The sequence below is a fragment of the Hirundo rustica genome, chromosome 9 (genome assembly GCF_015227805.2).
Source record: "Hirundo rustica isolate bHirRus1 chromosome 9, bHirRus1.pri.v3, whole genome shotgun sequence".
NCBI classification, from domain to species: Eukaryota; Metazoa; Chordata; class Aves; order Passeriformes; family Hirundinidae; genus Hirundo; species Hirundo rustica.
Window position 1 is genome coordinate 18,079,854 of NC_053458.1, and position 26,134 is coordinate 18,105,987.

The 26,134-nt window shown below is 39.1% G+C and overlaps 1 protein-coding gene across 4 annotated transcripts in view; it reads right to left on the bottom strand.

The window, feature by feature from the left end:
- DPYD (dihydropyrimidine dehydrogenase) overlaps positions 1-26,134 on the bottom strand; it is a 350,974-nt gene that overhangs the window by 43,796 nt on the left and 281,044 nt on the right. For all 4 annotated transcript variants that reach the window (XM_040073309.1, XM_040073306.2, XM_040073310.1 and 1 more), the window contains 2 exons: positions 20,050-20,192; positions 1,273-1,452 (listed from right to left, as the gene is read on the bottom strand). In XM_040073309.1, the coding sequence (XP_039929243.1) occupies positions 1,273-1,452; positions 20,050-20,192 (323 nt within the window). The remainder of the gene's footprint in view (positions 1-1,272; positions 1,453-20,049; positions 20,193-26,134) is intronic.

Genomic DNA, 26,134 nt, shown 5'->3' on the forward strand with positions numbered 1-26,134 from the left:
GCCTGGTTTAACTGCTTAACATAAGTAGATGAAAATGAAACTGCTTATATCTTGGTTTATTGTTAAGCAGTGTATTATCCAGAGCTTTAGGAATAGGATTGTCTTTCCTCCTTGAAGGTAATGTTATAATTTTCAGAGCTCCACAGAGAACAACAACAATATAGGAGTCTCTAATCTCCTGCTAAATCCAATTCCAGTCATCAGCAATGATAAGCAGAGATTTGGAGGCGTTTGACACTCCAAATCCTATTCTTCTGTAATTCTTTACTTTTTACAACATTTTCAACAGTCGTACATCAGATTTTTGGAAGGATAATCAATAGGCATGATGTATAACTGAAATCAGTCTTCAAAGTGATCCCCTCTAGTAACCAGAAACAAAAGCTTGGCCTCCCTGCTGTGCAGGTATTTTGCTTAGAGCAGGAGGCAGCCAGGCATCAGCAGGAAGCCAGTTACACCTCCCTGCTTCTCGGCATGGATCAGCGGGTGCCCTGGTGGAGGGGTGAGCAGGGCTGGGCCAGCTGCAACCCATTGCATCTGTCAAAAATCTCCAAATATGCTTCTGCAGCACAGAACTACTAGAGCAGAGAGGAAAGACAGTCCAGAGGTTAGGATTTCACGCTGACCATCATTTACATTCCTATTTCATCACAGACTTTCTAGGTTGAAATGATTTTGCAGAATTTGTTGAATTGTCTGGTGTCACCAATCCTCACCTAGAACTTCCCTGTCTTAGAGAGAGTTTGGGCATCAGCACACATGGAAGACTGCAAGATGCCCAGGTATGGTGATTGAAGGACCACTCCTACCCGATCTCGTGTACCAACTAACAGCTGGTCTGTGACTGCTTGTCTCAGCTGGACAGAGCCAGTGCAAGAGGGTTTTTGCATGTCTCCTGAATGTTGCACTCTGGCTGAAACACCCAGGAACTTCTGGCACAATATTAGGATCAATCTGAAGTGAGTTAAGTTTCATTAAAACAAGCAGTTCCAGAACTTGTTCTAATGCATTTACAGTTCTTTTAAAGACATGATGTTATGAATCACGTGAAGAGATCATATATATAGTAAAAATGTTAGCCCATATCAAGTCATTTCAAATTTGTCTTAAGCTGCCTACATATTTGTTAATATTCAGAAGGAAAATGACTTGGTGACTAATTGTGACAGCAGCAGTGATTAATCAAGGTAAGTAGCAGAAACTGCATACAATGATTACGGAATTACATTCAAAACCAAGACATAGTATTATTATACAGGAATGGCAACATACCTTTCCCATCAGATCAGCAATTCTAGGCACTGGTTTTCCTTTCTGATGGCAGATGGTTGCAGGACTCTGTCCATTCCAGTCTTCAAGTTCCTCAATGCTTTTCAGGTAAAGAAGAGCTCGCAGTCCAGTGCAGTAGTCATCAATAACAGTGAAGTCTTGATTTTGGATCGCACTGCACACCTACGAAATGCAAGTCAGTTATCAGCACCAATCTGGCAGAGAAACATATGGAATTAGCAAACTCTTTGGATTTACTGATTATCAGGTGACTTCCTGCAACCCCACTGTGAAAGAACTACAAGAATTCAGGACTATTGTCTGATCAATCCTCTGTCATCATATCACCACTGCAGCTCAGAAAAGAAAGGGTTCTATAACACCAGTTATGCCCAGACTTCCCAGCAGCAGCCCTTGGACAAGACCTAAGGGCTGTTCAGAGATAAACCTGCAAGCCTAGCCACCACCTGTGCTCAGAGCTTTGCCTGCAGACACTCAGTGGTGTCCCCCAGCCTGCTCTGTTCAGGAAGCACAGGCATAACCAGTTAGGTCCCAACCCAGCAAATCACAGAACCACAGACTTGCTGAGGCTGGACAGCATCTCTTGAGATCGTGTTGTTCAACCTCCACCTCAGAGAGAAAGGTCAACTACAGGAGGCTTCCCAACACTATATCCAGTCAGGATTTGAGTATCTCCAAAGACAAAGACTACACCTCTGTACCTGGTTCAGCGTTCAATCTCCCTTGCAGCTTTTTTCTTATATTTAAATGGAATTTCCTGTGTTTCAGTTTGCGCCCATTGTTTCTTGCCACTCCACTGGACAGCCCTGAGATGAATCTGAATCCAGTGGAAGTGTCTCAGCAAACAGCACTCTTTAAACTGACCTGTTAGAATGGGTGAGCATTGCCAAGCACAGAACAGAACAATCCCCTTTTGCCACTCAGTGCTACTGGGAGGCCAGACCACTTTCTTTTAGACACTTCAGAAACAAAGATAGCAATATAGCTTTATAAACATATAAAGTAGTGATTCCTTAACTGCAGAGCTTAATATGTAAACACAAAACTACTGACAGCAGAAAATAGTCTGACCATTTACAGGGGTTCTTCTAGAGCATGTTGGGGATATCAGTGCAGACTTAAACCCACAGAGATACCCAACCAAACTGACAACTGAATCAAAAAATCCCTGACTGTTGTCTGAATGCCTTCTCATTAGCTAAACTCTAATCAGCCATCAGTGACGAGGTGCAGGGTTGATTGAGTGCCATTAATTATCAGTCCCTGGAAATGTTCTGAAATTCCAGATTTGTCAGTGTTTTCAGCCTCTGATTCAGCTTTTATTGTAAAAGCTGAAAGGAATGCTCCTGATAATACCTTGACTCCATGCACATAGAGTAAACACAACAATGAAATAGCCACCTACTTGAGAACATGAATTGGTGCACACAGACGTGCACAAACACATCCACACTTCTTGAATGGGGAAACACACTTTACATCATAACTGACATCAACACTTAAAAAACACAGGAAATGCACTATTGTTTTCCCCATTTCAGAAATGACAACACAACTTGCAGTCCTGAAGACAGGTATACATCACATTGAACCACTGAACAAGAAAAAAAAATAAAGGCAAACTATAAATTAAGCACAATAACATTTTCTATGCAGTGCATTTACATTACAAAAAAAATTTGTTTCTATGGAGAAACAGTGTGGGCATTAATTAGGTCTGTTATACCTTCCACAGGCTTCAAGACTATATATTTTTTTTTAAATGGCAATTATAGAGAGCATCATAATTACTTCCCATACAGGTTTTTTAACTGCAAAACTCCACTGATGCTTATTGAAACCTTTTTGCACAGCAAGGAATTCTCTGTGTTTTTTTAGTACACGGGTAACACTTCTATTCTCTACTCTTAAAAATAATAAAACTATAAAAAAATGCAGTTAAAAGCCATGTCATGTCACTTGAAACAAGTTCAGACACTTTTGTCAAAATCCTGAAATATTTTGACAGGATGTATACACATGAGATACACCCGAGGATACCTGTAATAACCTTATAAATAAAGAGGCTTTTACTGTTTTCCGGCTTGTGGTGCAGTGTTATGAACTGCAATAATATAAAGATGTGTGGAGGATAATAACACACCAAGAGCTAACTATTTGATCCCTGTGATTCTATATGCTGTTTACTATTTGTCTTCCCTAGAAAACCAGGAAAGTTCCAGAACTGAAGGCAAAATGTAATTTTTAAGAAAAATGTAAATCTGTGCACTAAAGAAAAATGTTACATGACATAGAAAGGCTTAGAACAAGATGTCTCAAGAAATCTTCCTCTTCTGTAGAAACCTTATGACTATGGTGCCCAATGATGTGAATAATTAGCCAAAGAAATGCCTTTCACTGATTTCACTGGGATAAAAGCAAGTGCTTATGTTGATGGGCCTTTCCTAGAACAAGAGAGCTTCAAACATTAACACATACAAATCCAACTGAAATAGTTTTGCCATGTTTTTGGCAAATTCCAAAATTCTGAGCTTATGTTGCACAAATCAGATGGTGAGATTTGTATTTTAGGCTTACAGTATCTTCCATCAATCAGCGTAGAAGCCTTTGCTGCATTTTAAAAGGTGGTGAACAAAGTCAGGATAAAAGGTCGCCATGGCCCATCAGCCATGACAATTTCTACACCACAGAGAGAGGTTTTCAGTATCATACCTGGCTGCCTCTGAATCACCAGTTTAAATGACACTGCGTCCCCTTTTCAGCACAAGGGAAGTGGCAGGGCGATAGACCAGGTGAGACTCAAACTCAGGCATCCGGAAAAACCACAGAAAACTGAACCAGCCCATCTCCACACCTCATTAACGCCCCCGCTTCGCTCCAGCTGCTTGCACTGGGAACAGGCACTTGCCTCCCTTGCAAAGCTCAGCGCTGAGCCTGAGCTCCCTCTGCTGCGGTCCACATATTGCTGTATCCAAAATGGTTGCTACCACCTCTCCTTTAACATCTTATTAAACCACCTCAGGAGGAGGTAAAGGCGAGAAGTGCTGTGTAAGGGCTGCTGTCCATGCCTCGCACACCGATGGAGCAGCAGCAGGAACTGCAGCCAGCCCTGCCCGCCCAGCCCCTCTCCTCAGCATCAGGCTGGTACCCACCAAGCACAGCGGAATGCGCTTCCCTTTAGACCCTGAAGCAAAAACCTGAACAGCACTGAGACTTCACGAGTGAGAACGCCCCTGTTGTGCTGTGCCAGAGCGGTGGTCTGTATCCCGTGGCCAACTAAAGCTGCTTACAGATGAGTGCATGAAATGGAGCACCCCTGGATCCATTGCTCACGTGGCTTGTCAGCCCAGGTTCTGGCAAGCAGCCGTGCTGGGACTTTGCACAGCAGGGATGGCACCTGTTTAATATCCCTTAATCCTAAGTAATCCAAGTGGATCTGTTTAATGAGTAAATTAACATTCAGCTGTACACTGACCCAGCCTTTGACCTGAAACATTTAGGCAGAAAGTATCTTCTGTGGAAGATGAGAGACTGGCCCTGTGGAGAATCCTGTGGGACAGAGTCACAACAAAACTGTCGGCTGTACTCTTGGCAAGTGCTGTCCCGAGATAACTTTGCACAAGCTTGGTTTTACTGCATTGCCTGGCTCTGTCCCAGTAGTAGAATTGCTATAATTTAATTTTTTACACGGGATCTACTTTCTTTTCTCCCAGATCCAGAGTCCAATGGTTGCCCCTTACATCCCAAAAGAGATACCTAGGCCAACACGCAGTGTATGATCAATGATACTATGCTCTCAGTATTCTGAAATCTAAAACTGCTCAGCATAAGTTGCAACTGTAAGTTACAATTCTAACCTATACAGATAGGTCTGAGATAATAAAAGACACAATATCTGCTTTGCTACTGGTAAACAAATTATCTCATTGGGGAATGGGGATGTGAAATGGATCACAGTTAAGGTTCTGCGTAAAACTGTTCTGCAAAATGCAGTGATGGGAGAGGCCTGCAAAAGTCCTTGCTGATGTCTTCCATAAGAAATGACCAGTCTGCTCTATTACTAAATATACATAAAAACTGAGTTTAACTTTGTCACAGGATCTAGGGACACTACAAGTCTTAATCAAGGAACTGGAGTAAATTGTAAGGAGATTATTATTGTGCAATATAATTTTTATAGGTTACAACATTTTTTTATTAAACATTCACATGAATCTGAAACTTCTAATTCACATATTTTCATGAAAAGTTCACTACTGATGACAAGTACGTCCATATCAGTCACAAAGCATTGTAAACACATTTGCTATTAGCAGAATCATTACACAATAAAGAGATGCCAATTTCTGAACTGTTTACTGAGGCAAATCCCCTGCGCTGTGTTTTGAGAGCTCTGTCTGTGTAAGACCTTTCAGTTTTGTCCATAGCCTGTGTTTCTAGAAACAATGTGAAAAATACCCAGACACTAAATTTTATTTCTGTTTCACTCTCTACAAAAATAGAAGTGGTTCCTGTCCGAATTTTGGCATATCCTGATGGACAGCAATGAAGACCTGTGCCATCCGTGCAGAATTTGGACAGAGTGCCTGAGGCATTTCCAGCCAGATCACCCAATAAAGCAATTCCTGTTCAGTGCATTTTCCCTTTGGGAGATCTTTTAGAGGAGAAATCTTTTTTCTGTAACACTAGAAGAGGAAACAGTGAAGTCCTCTTCAGGATGTGCAGTCTCCCTTACCCTGCGACCTTCAGTTTTTACATAAACTCATTATTATATGGCAAAATCCAAGCTGGACAGAAATGAACCCTATTCCCTACCTGCATTATTTCTATACCTGGGATTTCAGCAGAGGCCACAGAGGAGATGCAGATCTAAACATGCTTGTGTCAGTTTTTCCCTACACTACTTTCACCCAATAAGAGGTACTGTGTATGATCTCATACACGGCTAGATCACCTCAAAAGACTGGAGCAGGTCAGAGAATCTAGCCTGTTCAATAACGTGTTGTTTTGCAAGAAGAGAGTAAGTATTCTTCGTGTGACAATATCTGTGCGAACAAAAATCCTGTAATGTCTGGCAGCTGTTGTGCTCCAATTTGAAATTGTTTCAAAGCACTCTTAGAAGGTTTTGCAAGTGAGGAATTTGTTCTGGGAGACAATGGCTTGGAGAAAATTTTAATTTTTACACCCCTCCGAATATATGTATCTTCTCTCTTCAGGATATGGGTGTAAAATAATTGTCACTTTTATGAAAACAGAAGTATCAGTAAGGAGGCAGATGGGCGGCAGTGATACACAGTCTAGAAGTAAGAAGATTGATGGGTATATATTTGTATATACAAATGCAAATCACATTGCTTGACTGTTCTACCATATTAGTTTCCATTTGTTGTAGCTGTACAACATCAAAGCAGTGATGTCTTCGTATATTGCATTTAGTGGTAATGTAACGGACTACCAAAAAAAACAAATCAAAGTGAGAGTTTCTAAGTAGTTTCCTGGCAATTGAGACAGCAGGCTCTTTCATCTGTGCTGTAACTGTGGCAGAGCATTGATTTAAACTCCTTCGGAGATCTCAAATGCTTTTCTATTCGTAGGTCTCTGGCTGCTTTCTTTTTGCCTTTTTTCCCCTTCAAATGATAAAATTCTAGCATTTAGCAGAATGGCATCTTGCTTCCCCAGAAGCTGAAGACTTATTTCAGCTTTGGTTCTAAACTGCACAGGATTTGGAAATAAAATAGCTCTCAAAGTGCCATTCAATTAACAAATTGGCCTTTGACTTCACAATTTCTAATATTCTAACCACAGCAAAGGGATAAACAACTATTATTCCTCTGAGATACCTGTGAGAAGGTTTTCAATGCATTAACAATTGTGCTTTGCTATTAATTTGGTTGACTTTCTCTGAAATATTTTTACTGGTATGCTCAAATGATAAACAAAAGGTTTACTATTTTATATGGTAATATATTTTCAATTTCAGCATTAATCATCTTTCTTCAGAAGATTTCTTTTTCTATTAAAAAATATGCCTGATAAGTATTGAAGACATAAATTCACCTTCTTGTTGGAGAAACATTTATGAATGCCTGAGCTATTATTTAATGTATAGTTGAAACTACTGCTTTCTTGATTGGGTTCTATTGATTTGGATTCTTATGAAAAAAACCCTGAAGCTATGAATGAATGCAAGATGGTTCAGTAAGGATTCTATTTGTGCCCACCTGTATACCTATATGAATTGCCAACATTAAGAAGGCTAATTTTATTTTAGAGGGCAAGGGCATTATAAGGTGAGGCATACACACAATTTAGGATTTATTCTCAAAGGCAAAAATTGACTTGACTAAAGGGAGATCTTTCTGGTCCATGCAATCTATATATAGCATAGCTCTTGCCTATGGAAATTAAAAGGTGTTTTCTAGTCCTTGTACAATAATTTAGTTGTGCCGAGATCTCCGAAGCAAAAATCAGCAGACACTGCACAGATTGTCTGACACAGTGCTCATAATAATGGGGCAAGAGCTGCAATGTGAGAGCACGCAGACAAATAAAATCTCCTCTGAGAGGCGTTTCTGTATGTACAACCTTCAGGACACCAACGTCGACGGAAAGGCTGCCTCTATAACGATGGTTCCTCCTGCTTATCTCTCATTGAACACCAACTTACCAGAACATTAAATGCATAGCCTAAATTATCCTTTCTATCTAATTATTACTTCTGCTGGAGGTTTGTAGGATTAAGAACATTAGGGGAAGTGGTTTATGTGGTACAATCTTGGAAAAAAAACTCGAGACTTTTTGTTTAAAAGAACAAATTTGTGAAAAGAAAAAGCTTCCAAAATATTGATATAGTACAGATGGAATGATTTGATTCACTCACATTAGCTGCTTAAATGACTCTAGAGATAGAGGTTAGCAGATGGGATGTTACTTAACAAGTCTTCAGATGCTGGATCGACGCAAAACTGAATTGGATGATAGCTGATAGCCTTTTTAAAACATTATGATTGAACTAATATACATGAGCTAATGAACTACTATTTGTTTCAGAGTCTAGTACAGCTTTCAAAAAACAGTTTGAAGGACTCAAATATTACATCTATAAATTGTCTGAATTGTGGGGAAAAAAGCCCACCTAATCTTTTTTACTGAGTCCTAGACTTAAAGTCCTAATGAATGAAGGGCTTACTAGTGACACTTTGAGGGATAACACACAGAAGGAGATTCAAAGATGCTAATAACTCCAGGGTCTGAAAAGCAGGCAACATTCACATAAGACTTAAGAAATCGATATTGAAGGAAAAAAAAAAGGACTGGATAGTCTTATGCCATGTGGGTCTCAGTAAGTCAGTGAAGTATTTAATATATTTTGTTATACCTCAAGAAATTTCATCAGACAACCTTGAGATAAACTGTCACTCTAATCAAAAGTACAGTCTAATGTCAGTAAATAATGGAATTATTTATTAATTAATAATAAATACTTAAATTATTTAAAGAAAATTACTTAAAAATGAGAAGAAGGTCTCCAGCCCAAGCAAGACAAGCTTATGGGATAAACGTCGTATTTCCTGCAACTGCTTGGATCCTCTCTACAACAGGACCACATAATGCTGATGTGATGTCAAGCAGAGCTGAGCTGGCACTTCAGGAGTATTGAGGTAGGGACTGCAGGTATGGAAATACGGATGCAGCATCTGGGCAGCAGCAGCAGAAGAGCTCACAGCGTGTGCTGAAGCCACCGCAGCCTCCTGACACAAGTGTACAGAGAAGCTTCCCCAGCACCAAGGCAATGGCTACTCTTCCTGGCAGAGAGACCTCAAAGTACCTGATTTTGGGGGCTGCAAGACTGATCTAGTTCATGTCCTGCACTCCAGCAACATGCTCAACAACAACTCTGCAGTTGAGTGGCCAATGATGGAGGAGAAAAATGTTGCGAATCCATTAGCCACTTATCAGACGAGGGCACAGCAGGAGATAAGAGCACTATAAGGAATCCTTTAGGAATGTTATCCAATGCATTAATTCCTAGCCTACTCAAATCTATTTTTCCTCCCCTTAAGTTCTCCATTGCCAATTAATGTATCTTTGATCTAAATAGCTAAACTGGCTGTTTAGGAGTGGGAAACTGGTACTTATCAAGGGACCCTGAACGATACAATTTTGCATCCCATGTCTTTGAGAAGGGAAATGCAGAATAAATCAAGAATTTTCAGAAGGCTCCCTGAGGTAACTGTGGGTTTTTTCCCTGTCAACCACCCCTAGAGGAATGGTTGTATTTTCTTATCTCACTAAAGCATTCTGTCAGTTCTTGAAACTACAAAGTGGACCTTTATGCAGTAGGTGGGCACACACACGGATAGAAGTGCTGATCGTGATCATCTTTCCTAAGAAAACAAATATGATTCCACATGCCTTGAGCATTGAGGAGCCTGGGAAACAGCTTCATAATCAGCCATGCATAGAAAATGGTATCATTGTACTGCAGATCTACAAAATGAATGATAGCTTTGAAAAGATGAACTAACTCCCCAGCGTAAAAAGTCCAATCACATACAGAAGTTCTACAACCATCTTTAAATACATGCTGAATATCACATCATATTTCATTTATTAACACCCAAAGATCTTGCCTCTTTCTTATAAGTACTGCCCTGGAAAATTAAATCCTTCAGCTCTCCCACTGGTACTGCAGCTGCTGGGACAGCATCAACAGTTGTGTAAGGTAGATGTAGATTTATTTGACCCATTTCCACAAGCCATAACCTTCAGCTGCAAAGAAATTTCTACAGCAGGTATCAATTAAGTTACTCAGACCTGGTAGTTTGATGATAAAAGTCATCATGTAACATTACATAGCAGTTCTCAGTGTTTTTAGGCTTTTGTTTTCTGAGAGCAAGCCAATAGGAACACCTCATTTCTAGAATTCAGTGGGTCTGTTATCCCTTTTTTGGAAAGGTGTATTTGTCAGAGATGAGCATAGTTCTAGGAAGCAAGCTTTTCAGCAAAGAATGGTATTCTGAAAATCATGTGGAAAAGAGTTTCAGAATTACCAGCGTGTGCTGTTTGACAGCATCGAAAGCAATGGCTCCATTTAACTTGAAAATGTCTGTTTTGCAATCCAAGTTAATTGAAATGAAAAGGTCGAAACCAAAACATGTTGCAAAAAGATTGAAACAGATTTGATTCACCCAAATAATATATTTTCTTTAAATGTGTTAATTCCACATGTTTTTAGAATTTTGATTATCAGTCTAAACTGGAAAACTTTTCCATGCTTAAACTTCCCTGTGACAGAATAACTATTTCTTCATCACTGGCAATACTCAGTCCCATTAACGCCTAACAGATCCAGGGCAGACCTTCAGTGTTCATCCCAGGACACTCTGAATCAGACACAGCAGGGACTTGAGATCTATTTTGATTAAAAGAAATTTGTCAATGAAGAAAAGTTCCCTCAAAGAAATTTTCAACAAATTCTAATGAGAACCATCTACTGAGGGACATCCTCCTGTGACCAGAATTTTGAAAGCTGCAGACCTCTCGAAATCAAACAGAAAAGCAATTTTTCTATCTTGGAGCCTCAATTCAGTCCTGCAATGATTAACCCCTCATCCTTCTGAGTCTTTCCCTCTAGTACTCTCACATTATATTTCAGCCAAAATTACTTTCATCCTTTATCAGCTTGCCTGTACGAATTTGTGCAGCAGCTGCTGTGTCCATTGAAGAGTGAGATTCATGTGAACAAAATAGTTCTGACCCTGTGAATCCTTCATGTCGGAGATAAAAACCCACTTCCACATTTCCTTAGGGATTGTTTTACCTATCTCCGTCCAAGTAACAAATATCAGCAGGAAAAGCAGCAATATAACTCATGATATTGAAGGAAGTTAAACCCTTAAATGTATTGCCAGCTTCCAAAATGCTAGCTTCGAAAAATAATGCTTTCTTTGTTGTTGTTGTTTTTGAGGTTTTTTTTGTTCTAATTGCATGGATAAAAGAATTCCTCATCAATCAGATCAAGCTGCATCAGAGGGCTTGTGCTGTAACAGGAAAAAAAATATTGCTCCCTCCTTCTTGGGCAGAAAACCCACTTTTCTACCACTGGGGAAGGAAAAAGATCAGTGACCAAACTGCAGCTAGCCCAGCACCAAGCCCCAGCTGAGCTGTACAGTAGTTCATTCCTGTGCCTGTGTGGGCTCCAGGACCATGCCTTCCCTGAGCACAACCACTTCCACTGCTTGCTTTCCCTTTCTTCCTTTCACTGCCAGGTACAGCCTCTGACTGAAAGATCAACAAAGCTCCTATGATACAAAAAGGAAAAAATCTTAAACATGTGTTTAAACACTGACAGTGTTTCCAAGAAGAACTTCTCTGATGGCAGAGCTTTGGAATACTGAATGTTTTATGTTCTCTCTTTTTCGAAAACAAGTTCCCTGCAGTTACAACACACATAACATTAAAAAAACAAACCAAACAAAACAAAAACAAACAAACAAAAAACAACCACACCACAAAAAAACCCCCAAAAAACCAGAAAACAACAACAACAACAAAACCAAACCCAAACCAAAACAAACAAACAAAACCCCAAAAAACCCCCACAGGCTGGAGATGGCAGAAAGGAATAAAAAACCCCAGCATTTTCCACTGTCCTTATCTTGCCTTCTATTTATTTTCAATATCCAACAAGGAGCTGGGTACAGTTTCAGATTCAATTTCCAGTCACCTCCACATGTACTCGAGGGAACTCAGTCTACAACAGAGCTAGCTTCATGTCTGAAAGTAACCTGAGCTGAGTAAAATAACTTGCGTACAATTTCAGCAACAATTAACCGCCTCTTGTGAAGAGTCATCTCCATGTTGCATTTACTGTGCAAACTTCAAACAAAACACACTCAGTGTGCTTTATCACCATGTGCTTTATCTACATGGAGAACAGCTCTGTGCGTGTTCATGCAAGAGAGCAGCAGCACAAATCCACCTCAGTAGTGTGAATCCACATTAAAAACAGGTGCAGCAGTACTGGGTTTTCAAAGGACAAGCAATATTGTGGATCCTTGGGAGAGATGGAGAAAAACAAATTGCCAAAGCAATTACTCTTCCCATCGTCTCAATTCTGAAAGTCCCTGTGTTGCCAGACCCAAGTAGTCAGGGTAGACAGTTAGGCAGAGCAGGAAAGGGGAGCAGACCCAGTGTTCCCAGGAGAACAAATCCCCTGCAGAGGTCATATATATATATAGCCAGACCGCTATAGGACAGCATTTGAACTAATGCTCAATTGAGACCTAATTGTTAGTAAATAATTATTACCATATAGTGATAGTTGAAACTATTTTGCATGAAAATTCATTATGAAAATGACAAATAGCAATTGTTATAGAATGAGCTTTAATTCATTCTTACAAATTTATGAAATAATAATCCTATCTATGCAGACTTCATTTACTAGCTGGTGAAATGAGCAGAAATAAAGGAAAGCTAATGGATAATTCCACTAAGAAGCTCGAAATAAAATGTAGACCTAATGCAAAATTGCACAAAATAAAAGGCATTATTAGTGTTGAATTTAGTTGGTAACTTTACAATGTGATGATTTGAATATTGCAACTTTTCATTAAAAGTGGCAAAATAATATGTAAGAATCAGTAATGAAAATCTGTTCTAATTTGATGGTTTTTACAACTATAACAAAAAAACTTTATGGATTGATTTTGTTTGACAAATTCTGATTTCCTTTAAAAGAAATTCTCACAGAAGACTCTCACTATCAATTAGCAATTTCTCTCCCAGTCATCTGTAATGGAGCAAGTGTGGCAGTCCTCTAATTACTTTTTGTTTTATTAGCAAAGACAGACAGTTGAGAACAGGTTGAATTTCTGTAATTAGCAATGGGCTAGGAAAAAAACAGAAAATAATGAAATGTTCTCAGAAGTGAACGCTTGGGTATGTCTGTCCCAACTCTTTTCTCTCTTTCACATTCATTTTTCTTTGGATTTTGTCGACATGTTCAAACAGCACTTTGTTCCCTCTTTTGTTTCTGCATGTACTGCAAATTTCATCTCTGCAGAGAACGGCCACTCCATTCAGTGCTCTATCCATTGAAGACTTTTCTCAGTGCGTGGCTCTGTGAGCAGTGGAGCTAATGATATCTGGCTTCCAGCAGCTCTGTGTCTCCTGGTTGGGTTCTCTGACGTCTAATAAGGTGTGACTGCCAATTAAAGCCTTTCCTGTGGCTGACACAGTCCTACAGCGATGTCCCATGCGGGTTCTCAGAGGTCTAATAAAGGTGAACTCATAGTGTGCTTGTGCTTACAGTGAAGGAATGCAGCTACTCTCTCTCCTCTGCCTTTTCTGTTTCTCAATATTTGTTAGAGTGAATCACTTTCTTTCTTCTGGCAAATTTCAGTGAAAATGGCCACAAAAGCTCAAATGTGACAGAAGATACTCAAATGGATGTACAAATACCTATCAAGTGTCTTTAGGAATAAAGTCTAAAACCTGCTCTTTCTACAGGAGACTACACTTATCTCAATCAAAAGACTTACATCTGAAAAGTGGTTTTGCCTTAAGTGGCATTTCTTTTTCTTAAAAATCTTGGTAGGTCTAAAGTACCATCCCTTGAATCTTGTCTCATATCATTTTGATAGCCTGACACTGCATCCAGCAACCTTCCCTCATCCATTTTAATCATGAGAGAAGAATTAGGTCTAGCACCTTAACTTCTCTGTGTCATAGAAAGCTTTGTACAGGAAGATTTTGTTCTTCTACCCCTAAAGCCACAGCCTGTGTCAGAAACATCGCAGTGTCCAGCTGGTGCCCAAGGGTGCCTGTTCTTGGGCTGATCCGCCTTGGAGCACAGAGCAAAGCCTGCAGTTTGTGCTGGGGTGAGGACAGGCAGGGGCCAGAGGAAGGGTTGGCTCTTTGGGAGTCTAAGCAGAAGCACAGCCTTGCTCTGCCACACCGATGGCACCCTGTGGCTGTTCTTGCAGCAATCCATCCGACTTCATTCTCCTCATACAGGGCTGAGACAAAGGGCTTTTTGTCTACATTCAAAATCATGGCTATTCATTGCAAGACAAAGCATTCTTTCCCCAATGGTTATCAGGAGAAACTTAACCTGTAATTTCAAAACACAGGGCCAGCTCCCTCACTCCCCTGCTCTGCACTCCCATGATTTGAATGTCTTTAAGTTCTTCACTCTGCATTAAATGGCACTAATAATAATTCCAAGATGAGAATTTTTTGACCTGATCTTATCCTCACTTAACTAAGGTATCAGACTCTTCACTGACTTCAACAGACACTGACACAGACTAAAAAGAAGAATAATGAAGTGCATGGAGAACCAGATCTGTACTTTGTAGCTCTGTAGCCATAAAAAAAAGTATAGAGCTCCTTACAGGGTTTCACATTTGCACAAATACAGTAACAATACTGTCTCATGGATCAAGTCCCATGTTTTTGTGATGGAAAACCCTGTTTATTCACACACAAAGGACCATCCTGCTGTTAAAAAATCTCTCAGCTAAATGCTTCAGTAAAAAGCCTATTGAAGAAAAAAGAGTAATGAAATTATCCTGAATCCCTTAAGACTTTTGTTCCAAAGAGGTACAAACAGGAAGGCATGTTGAAAATGTTAAAAATCCACAAGCAGTCTCACAAAAACCACTGTGTTCCATGTTGGAGGGAGAGTTTATCTTACAGAGGCAAAAGTCATCACTATGGCTTTCCTGTCATGGGCTGTCCCATTTCCAGAATGGTTTTGTTCTTCCTCAGATCCCGGAGGACCCACCCACAGCTGGCGCTGGGCAGGAGAGAAGGGCACGGGGCAGATCCAGCCTCATGGCAGCTCTGCCCGCGCTGGGGACACACTCCCACCCTCTTCCCTTGCCTGAGAGATGAGGAGGGTCACGGGGCAGGGCCAGGGGCAGCAGGTGCACGCAGGCTGAACACAACACGGTGAGGACAAGAGCACAGCGCACACAGAACAGCACTGCAAGGCACTGCATCCCAGCCAGGACGAGAGGGAGGTGAGCGACGATGAAGTTGGATCTGAAAAAGGGCTCAGGGCAAAGCCACGGGCTGTCCCACTGAGAAGCAGTATTCCAGCAGTGGATTTTAAATCATTGCTGGGTAGAAAACTTTACAGACATCCACCTCTGCAACCGAGGACACGTGTGACCTCAATACTTTGTGAGAAAAGACATTTATTTGAAAAGGAATCCAGATTCTTTACATGAAAATGACCAATATTCCAGATGAACAAAGTATTCCATACCAGAATATAATGCTGAAAGGTTCTACCATGAAACAAGTGTACTTTAGAAAGTACCCCTTTGTTCTACCTCTTTTTTTTAGTTACATCTGCTAGAAATAATGACTACAGAATCTCTTTCAACAAAAGGTCATTTATGTCAATGGACAGAACACAGAGGATCAGATCACCTGCTGTAATTGCAAATTAATGCTCTACTGCTAATGCATTAACTACACAATATTGATCTACAATTGAATCATACAGGCTACTGTGAAGTGATTTTTACTTTAATATTTTTATGCTTTTATTGCTTTTTCCATAATGCATTTTCTCTTTCCGCTGGAATTTTCTATAATTGTTTCCCATTTTAATTTCCTGCAGCAAGATGACTTTAAAAAACGTATGTCTCTTTCAAAACCTTGCAAAAATCTAACAAAACATCAGTGTGACACGGTAAATCACACATATGTTGCAAAACATACAAAAATTTTTGATATACATCTAATTTTGATAAATTTGGCCTTTAAAAAAAGCTTACCTAAATTAGAAATAAAATATCTCAGTCTTACTGGAAAACTCTAATCACATGTATCACAGAAAGGTGCTTCTAGACATTGCTGGAGCTCTTGGTATACAATGAGTGCAGGATTATCTCCATATTAAAATTGTGTTTGTTTTGGGTTTTTTTTGCCTGATTGTTTTGTTTTGGTTTTTGTCTTTGTTTGTTTGTTTGTGGTAGTTTTTTGTTTGGTTGGTGGGTTTTTTTTGTTCTTGGGTTTTTTTTTTTTTTTTTTAATTTCATGCCTATACCAAAAAGGGGTATAGATTCAGGTATGTTTAAAAAACTATACTGCAATGGAATCAGGTGAAGAATAACTGAAAGGTTTCACCATCTTTAATGAGAAATTAAAAAACAAGTGGGGTCTTCTTGCAAGTGTTTCTGAAGTCCATAAAAGGAGAAGAATGCTCTGTTAAATTGCTGTATAAAATCTTAAGCCCAGCTACTACTGACTACAATAACCTAGTTTGTTTTCCATACCTGCTGCAAAATTCCTTACATCCAAGCCTTTTTGTGAGTAACAACATGAAGATGTTGCCCTCCATCTTCTAAAGGAGGGGATAGAATATATTTTGATTACTGAAACTCTCTCTCCACACCATTTCCTAACACACCTGCTTAATACAACTTGAGGTGGTTCTGGCATACAGCAAAATATGGCTTACCACCTGACTCCTGACTTGCATTCCTGTGTATGATGATTTTACATATGGAAAATAAATCCCTGTGTTTTAAAAATAAAAGCAACTGGAAAAAATAATGGAGAACTGATTGCAGGTGAAATATCTGAAGAGGAAAACCTGATCTTGCTATAATGGAAGAACATTTATTATTCATAAACCCTTCCTCTAAAAGATATGCTACATTGCAATTAAATCAACTCACACAAAGCCTTCTTATTATCCCAGACTATGAACGTCCCACTGCCATGGCAGAGAAGACACAGGACTCTTGTTGGGACACAAGGAAGGGAAGCCCAGTGGCCAAGCAAGTGCTGCTGTCCCAGGCTCTTGAGCTGGGCTCCATGGTATGATCAGTACAGCCTGTGCTACTCTGCAGTATGGGACCATGGCTAATGCTGGATGATCTGACAGTCAGACCCTTTTCAACACTGCTGGGTAACGGGGCGGTGAGAGCGGGGACACACGCCGGTTTTAAACCCACTGCCTCTTTGGCACAGCTGAGCACAGAGGTCGCTCCATCGCTGCCAAAGCCCGGGCTACTTGCTTCCTGCCTCTGGATCAGTCATAAGGCATCCTCAAGGCTTTGGAAATGTGAAGTCAGATCACAAAATGCGCAGCATTGTGTCAGTGTGAGTGTCTCTTCAGAACCACCTCCAACAGTATCCAAAGCAGATACTTTAGATAAAGGCTATCTGACACGCACAGAATTCCCTCGGTACAGTCCCAGCTTCTACCTGCTTAACTCAGGGATTTGTATGCAGTGAATCTTAAACACTGAATCATTCAGTAGCTCACTTTATTTGATGTTATCTACAAATTCTGTACTCACTCTGTATGTCAGTACTGAGAAAGCAGAAGTGAATGTCAAAGCTGTAAGCAACAGAGGTTGTGGCTGAAGAAGAGAGAGTTTGGCGTTTGATACCAAGGACACGTGCGAGAGATTGGGATTCAGGGAAAAGGATATTAGCTGGCTACTTACATGACCTTGTTTAGAAAGAAAACAATGGAAATGATTCTCATAATCCTAACTGGTGTCCAAAGATGACCTGGCGTCACAGGTCAGAAAATGGTGTCACAATGTATCTCATCTGAGAAGCAGATACGTTTCAGTCTAGTCTCAGTAAGAGCCTTTCTTCTACGACTTTCTAGAGAGATTACTCATGGCCCTCTCCCATCTGTCCTTCCCATCGTGAGGGAAAGACCTAGGGCCCGTAACCACAATCTTGCATGAAGCTCACTAAAGGCTTATTTTAAAATGGATGCAACTAAAGTAGTTCAGATCCTTACCTACACAGCCACTTTAGAATCCATTTATCTGAGATTAGTTTAAATGACTTCCCTACTTTAGTGTAACAGAAATAAACCACTCAAACTGAGGATATTTTTGATCCAGAGGAGTTTAAACTCAGTTCTAGAGATGACTTAAGTTAAACTGGTGAAACCTAAGGACAAAATAAGAGTTTTTTCAGCACCTCTGGGAAAAATTTGTTGGAGAGAGAAATTATTCTGTAAAGGGCAAAAGATGCATATAGATCCAAGTCATTTGTGGATGCCAGTTCCAGAGAATTTGATTACTACTGAAAAGAAAACAATAATTAATGTCTTTTTAATCAAATAGTCTTTCTCTTGAGCACTGACTGGGATGTCTGCATGAAATTATATTTCAGAATTTCCCATTACCAAACCAACAGGAAAATAAAAGAAAGAATAAAAACCAAACAGCTACACAATCTATATAAAATAGAAGTGAAAAAGTGACATTAAACTCCTTGATTTTTAATCATCCAGAAACAGACATAGCAGACATAGAACAGAAATAATTTCATTCTGTGTAGTTCAGATCATGTAACATTGCAGCAGACAGACATCAAAAGAGCAGCTCCAGTAGCAATAACAAATTAATTGCATCTAGAGCACTAAAACTAGTTCCTTGTCAAACATAATTTTTTGTAGACAAATGCTGCCCTGTAATTTGCACCATTAGTTAGTATTTATATGGAGGAAGCTCTCAGACAATTGTGTAAGAAAGGTCAATTTTTTATCTGTCCATGAAAAAGAAAAGTTTGAATCACTTTAATATAACTGAAAAAAAAAAAAAAAAAAAAAATAAGAAAAAAAAGGAAAAGGTAAAAATAAATCCAAAATAAATCCAAGGAACACAGCAAGTCTATAAAAAAGGAACAGCCTTCTGTTTCAGCTCCCAGAGATGCTAACTTTGATGTGCATTAAAAAACCCAACGAAACCAAAACATTGAGCTGGCATGTTTTTTTCTTTTTTTTTTTTCCTTTTTTTCTTTTTTTTAAACATAGCAAACAACTAATCGCAGCAGTCACTGTAGCTGTGTAAAAGGGATGGTCACACTCAATCTAATTCCAATGTCAAAGTGAATTGTGGGAATGAAACCACTCTAGTCATCCCATGGAGTGACACAAAGCCAATATTCACAGGATCCACAGCTGCTGTTGTGTATGGTGGGACCAACAGATAAAGGGGCTGAAATCTACCAGAATGTAACAATATACAGTGGAACAATACAACATAAAGACCACCTGCTCCTCAGCCATTCTAACGTATATGCTGCAATGGTGCCCTGACAGGCCTGGCAGAGCAGGTCAGGAGCTGATTTTTGGCCAATTTCCTGGTGTCTGAAATACAAGGCCACCTAGGCTTCCTTCCATGACAGGGACTAACCAACCACGCTAGTGTGGCCATGCAAAGAGCCTGACTGCTGAATGCAGCTGACACCTCACTCCAGTGCAACACCAGCACCGCATGCAGTGGCTGCAGCACTACACCTCATGTCTTAATGAACATCCTTAAGGGACACAGACACCTGGATAAACAAAAGTTACTTTAAACTGGCTCCCTGTGAGACCAAAGTAGTGCTCTTTGGAAGCCCGCTCACCTTGAGAAGGCTTTTTGCAGAAGAGAAAAACTGAGACTACAGGAAGAACAGATAGGTTGAGCTTAACTCCGTGTCAACCCTGTTTGTGTGACAAGGAAGAGAGATTAAGCCATACATAATAAGTACTAGCAAACTCACGGTTAGCCTTTTCCCACATTGGTATTGCAACACCCAAAGCTTTCTTTTGACAACTCCTCCTCCATGTGAAATGAAGCAAGCAGCACGAAGTTAAAACCATGAAAATTCTTTTCAATGGTAGAAACTCCGCACTATCCAAGTTTGAAAGGAAGATACATTACAATCTTCATCACAGTTACTTGAACGTCAACATTTTAAAGAAAGAAGCGGTACCTGTAAGACAGAAGCCCCACTGTGCAGAAACTGAAGTCCAGCCTCAGCAGAATCGATGCCTCCAGTTGCCAAGATGGGAAATCCTGGGAGAGCACGGGCGATGGCAGACACTGCGCGGAGGGCGATGGGCCGGATAGCATTTCCTACAGAAAACCAGGACACTGGGTTAGCAACATCCCAAACAACCCTGATGGAACTTCCACATCCCTCATGGCCCAGCAACATCAGCAACTAACATCTAATTCTGAGGTGCAGAGGTTAAATTAATTTACAAACTGACACCAAGTGGGTTTCAAGTGGTATCAACACTTGTACAGCAAATTACGCACGTGGCTGGAATACAGAAAATGGAAGAAACATTTGGAAAAACAATGCAAGGTTAGCTTGACCATTTTAGCTGATGCTCAAAATGAAGACTAACAATGTTGAGACAGAAAGCAATACTTTACCATACAGTACACTGTAGATAAAGAGATCTATGTTTCTACACAGGTTTCAGGTTTCTTTTTTGAACCTAAATGTTGTCCAAGTAAGAGCAAACATCTCATTTAATTATATTCAACTAAAAGTTGTTTGAAAGTGCTATTTCATTGCACTTTACATTTCATACTTTGATAAATATTCCATATCTACTGATGGTATGCAAGTTTTTAAAATATGCCTACAGATGCTGCTCATTACGTGATGAACAGCAAAGATAGATGACACTTCCAGTTATTTTTTAGGCTAGTTGAGATTTCTCTAGATAACCTCCACATTATTAAAGTTTCTACTTAACTTAGAGAAGCTTTAGGATAAATTGATGCCATCACTGGGCAACAATAAGTGTAAGAGATGACACATCACTCCCAGAGGACCTGTATGGCTATGGCTGTCAAGCAGTCTTTTTCCCCCTCAGTGCTGCATGAGGTAACAGCAACTAAACTTTATGCACATGAAAGAGACAGCCTAACCCAAGATGCACTATTGATATGTTTTCAGAAAAAACTAGAGCCTGATGGATAAAAATGTGAAATCTCACCGAACCTGCTTTAAAGAATCTAAGATCCCCACAGAACAGATCACAGAAAGGATCTGGAGCTGAACAGGAACTCTCCCTAGGACACTAGGGACTATTTCCCATTGTTAGGGCTGGATTGATTGTAATGTGTTTGAAAGGAACAAAACTATTTTTTTTAAAAAGGTTGACTGCTAAGTGTCCGAAAAGCAAATATTTTGACATAATTAATGGTCCAGTCTTACAGAAATGCTTGAGGGGAAAAAAAATGGAAACCATGCTGTTTGCTCTGACAGATTTAGAAATAAAGGCTCTTGGAAGGCATACAGGCCAAAACATACACTACACAGCCAGAACCTACACTACACAGCCAAAACCACTGAAAATAGTTTCACCAAAAACAGTAGTTAAGGAAATTCTTCAAATATTCAGTTTTTGAAATTGAAGCTGGAAGTAAGCATCAGACTTGCTACATTGCTTTCAGGCTGACACAGCTCCAGAATCTCACTGTGATGAGGTAGCTGCTTGTTAGAAAGATGAAAGAATACAGACACTGGTAACTCAGAAATCATGTGGCTACAGGGAAATGTCTTCCCAATCTTCTTTAAGGCATGAAGATTCATATACTTCTAAACCAATGTAACTCTTAAGATTTGTTTTTAATGGGTTTTAAAAGCTTGTAGACCCTTGGCCTTAAAGATAGCTTGTAGCAAAGAGTTCCACAAGAAAATATTTCCAGAATATAATTAGCCCCCTTCTTACTTAAATGACTGTCTCTGTACATGGTCAGTACAGGAAAAGGACCAAATCACAGCTTATTTAAGGTTTCAGCACAATAGGTAATCAGAAAGGCCTTCATTTAGCCCAAAGAAATCAAGCAGATGATTCAATGAAGTCTAGCAGAATTAGCAACGAGACTTAGAATTTATTAAGGAACACAGGTACTTTTTAGTACTAGCTGAATTTGATATTCATAATATGAGTTATTACTTACATTTGGTGATTAGTAAATTAGTGATAAATTGGTATGATTGCAAAAGTATTCCATTCATTTATAATTCACCCAAATGAATTTAAAAACATTTCAGAAGTGCTTCTGAGGAGAGTAAATAAATGGATGTAATGACAATCAGAGGGTTAACTAAGGGCATCCCAGCATTTCTTTTATTAGTCCATGTCATACGGAACAAGCATAACATAAGCTGAAGCCGTTCTCCCTTACATTTTTTCGTCAACAGTTCAGAAGCTTCCCCCTCTGTAACAAAAGCTGCTGGGCTGAAATAGAATGCGATTTGCTTGTGATAGAGATCCTACTGCCTAATGAAATGATGAAAAAACCTACCAGATTAAAGGGAAAAAAAAAAAAAAAAAAAAAGGCCAACAATTGAAACACTAGTAATGCCAACCTATTAAAAAAGAAGGCAAATTTAAAAAAAAAAAAAAAAAAAAAAGGAAATGAACACTCAATTTGACTAACAGTCTCTATTTTCCTGCATTTTCATACAAGTACATAGGAAGGTAATAAATTCCATTATAGGGATTTGTGGAGAAGGAGTTTTTAAAAGGCTGAAATAAAGGAGATTTAGTGCCAAATTTTAAAAGATCTGTAAGCAGTAGTGGGAATTTGCAGAACGTTTTCTGATAAATCCAATGGTATTTAAGAAGCTGAGGTCCAAATCCAGCATGCATTTGAAAGACAGCTCACATACTAAAAGATAAGCATCTACCACATACTTTGACACGTTGGGATCTGTAATTTCACTAGTTAAGCACCCGTAGCTGAGGAAACTGCTGATATGTTACTCTCCTGATAGAAGTGCTACAGCTCCTACCAGATGCTAGATGTGGCTATCATTTACCTTGCTGTAAAATAATGAGATTTAATAAACAAAGTCCATTTATCAAGACTTCAGGCAGGAGTGAGATATAAAAATGGAAGATAGAAAAAGACATCATGGAGATGAGATGCTATTATATGTTGAAAGTTACTCTTTCAAACCTCTTTAATTATGGAACAAATATTTGCAATTACAGAAAGACATAAACAATTAAATAATTTTAAGATGTAAAACTCCCTGACCTTTTTCTTTAAGAGCTTTGGCTTGCTCTACTGTGTTTTTGGTTTTTTTTTAAAATAAAAGGTAAGACTTTTCAGACTATCAGTCAAGGAAATCCAACACAACACAACATGAAGGAGAAGGAGAACATACATCAATCAAATGTCTCTCCCTTATCAGCACAGGTAGGCAGAACTGCTCTTGTCCACTGAGGATAGCAGGCTGATGATAAACTGATGAAAGGTAATATACCTGCTTATTTGCTTGTTTATTTTTCCTTAGGAAGTAAAAAACCCTTTACCAATGCCAGAAGACACATGTTTTATTACGACTCCATAAGTACTAGGAGTCTTGAGAGGACTTGATCCTGTCAAACACAAAAATGTTCACTAGACTGAGGCTTGAAAGCCAAACCTTCTTCAAGAAGACTGGTGTTAAGTTTTAAGCAACTCAGTAGCTCTGGGAATTCCTAGCAGAAACAATTCAGATCTGATCCCAGTGATCCACCAATGGGAAATAATCTCAGACGTCTTGAGTACTGGGCTACATTCTCACTTGCAATATATTGGACCAATTTGATAATTTAAAGTTTTCAATGCATATATGCAGTAGCTCTAATAAGGCCTTTAAGTAAAGATGATCAAGGTTCATTAAAAAACAGCCAACAGAGTCAATTCAGACTGGTACTACTGAGACTGAATCTTGAAACAGTCTCAATGCTCTTTATCAAACTCTCTATGAACAGAAACAGATTTTAAAGGAAAGCAAACACTCCTTGGATAGTACATCAACCCAAACCAAATTGTTCTATCTATGGATACCAGATGGAATAAAAATGAATTTGGGTCAATTCTCCCCACTCTGTGCATTTTCAAGTAAAAATATTTTTTATTTTGCATTACATTATATTACAAATTTGAGATATAAACCACTGAGCCTAAATATTACAAAGAAGAAGCAGCTGATAAATAATTTTTTAGTACTAAGTCACCACTAAAGCCTGCTACTAAAAATTGCAAGCCCCCAAATCCAAGTAACATTACCTTTCCTCCTTCTGTAGACACCTTCTTGGAAGAAAACTGACACAGTTATCTCCCAGACTGTTAAAATTAATCATGCTAATGAGAAAAGAACCTAATGACCAATTTAGGTGAAAAGCATTATACAAGGAAAATGGTCTGGAAAAGTTCAGACACCGTAGATATCAATCCAATGCTTCGGAAAGTAAGTAGATAAGAAAGTTTGGAGACCAGGAAAAAGGCTCAGAAAACAATTCTTTGTTAATACATTTTCTGCATGGTGCATATGCTGCCTAATACTGTACATAATCTGCATTTGCAAACAGCCCAGGGAAACTTGCAGGTTACACACAAACCATTTTCATCACATCCCTTCTGACTGCAATTATTCCTCTCGTTCTTTCTTTCTGCCACCTGTAGGTGGCCACCATAAGCTACACTTATCAAATATCTCATTAGCAGGGTTTTCAATACTGTCATATCCAGATAATTAGCAATTTATTTAAATAACCAATTTCTGTGGAAATAATTGCCATGGAATGCCCTGAACCTACTTTTATAAACTATAATAAAAGTGTTAAGATAATCCCTGACATTTGCAAATGCCATTAGTTCACCTTTCCCTTTGATAGTGCTATGGCATTATGTTTAAACAATTACCTGATAACGTGGCAGTTTAATGAAACAGTGTAGCAGACACATCCTTCAAAATGACCACAGAGTGCATTTATATGCAGAAGAAAACCCAATGAACAGACGTGTTTAGAGAGAAAGACTATCCACAGTTGTTATGAGGTCTGCAAATGGGACACACAGTATTTAGTGCACTAGAAAAAATACAGGAAGTTCCCAGAAGACAAGAGCAGGATGGACTTTGCCACAGCTTAAATATTGCACAGCCCAGCACTTCTCAAGATCCAGAGATGACCCTTCTCACTGCTCCCTATCTATTTCCCTGCCTGGCCAGTCCTTCAGTCCATTATTACTCATTAATAGCCATTTGCCAAAATCCCTAACAATAATGTACTATTTACTCAGGCTCTGGCTATTTCCAACCAAAAATTTTAATTATTCATGTGCCATTGGAGAATTTGAGGGAATAGACCTTTTATGGAATATCTCTACATCAGTCAGCCTACACCTTCAAACCAATGGCTACTTAATGTTTCACGTAATTCAAAAGTTGTGATGGGCAATGCACTAAATCTACCAAATCAATGGCAAAGCTTCTGCGGACTACAGAGAAGTCAGGACTTTGTCGCAAGACTTTAGAACAAAGTTAATGATTCTGCAGATTTGAAACAACTTCTGTCTAACTCTGCTATAGCAGGCTCTTGAAACCATATCAAGTGAGAGGATTTTTGTCAGCATATTGTGACTATCTTGATACACTGATAGTGTGTCAATAGTTCTTCTGGTAACTACTGACCCTTCCTCTTAATTTCAAAGCTTACATCAGATATGATTCTGTTTCTGATACATACAGAATCAAACCCAATCTCTGAGTGGAAAAAAGAGGCAATAGTTTTGCTTCCTATTTCCTTTAAAAAAAATTGTACTCAAATAGAAAAAAAAAAAGCTTGAATTTCCATAATCACAGAGAAAAACCAGTGTCCTTTTTAGGATTTAATTTTACCATTTTTGAATTAATACAAATGATTATTTTTGCTATTTCAGCTACAAATTCATAAAATCACCAGAGTTCTCATTCAATAAATGTTCCGTACTCATCAGAGAATTCTCTCAATTAAAAAAAAGGCTAGAATCGGAGAAAGAGAGAGGGAAAAATTAATTTTTTCTTATCTGCAAATATTATTTATCCATGGAGACCTGAAGGAATTTTCATTTATATCAAACTTCAGTAGAAAAAACCAAGAGGACAGATACAAATTGTTTTGTGAATGCTGCAAGAATTGGTTAAACATTTCCTAACAAAGTCATTCTCCCACTGAAAACTACAGATTCACTAAAATTCAATACTTCTGGTTGTCAGCACGAAACCTAGCAAAGCA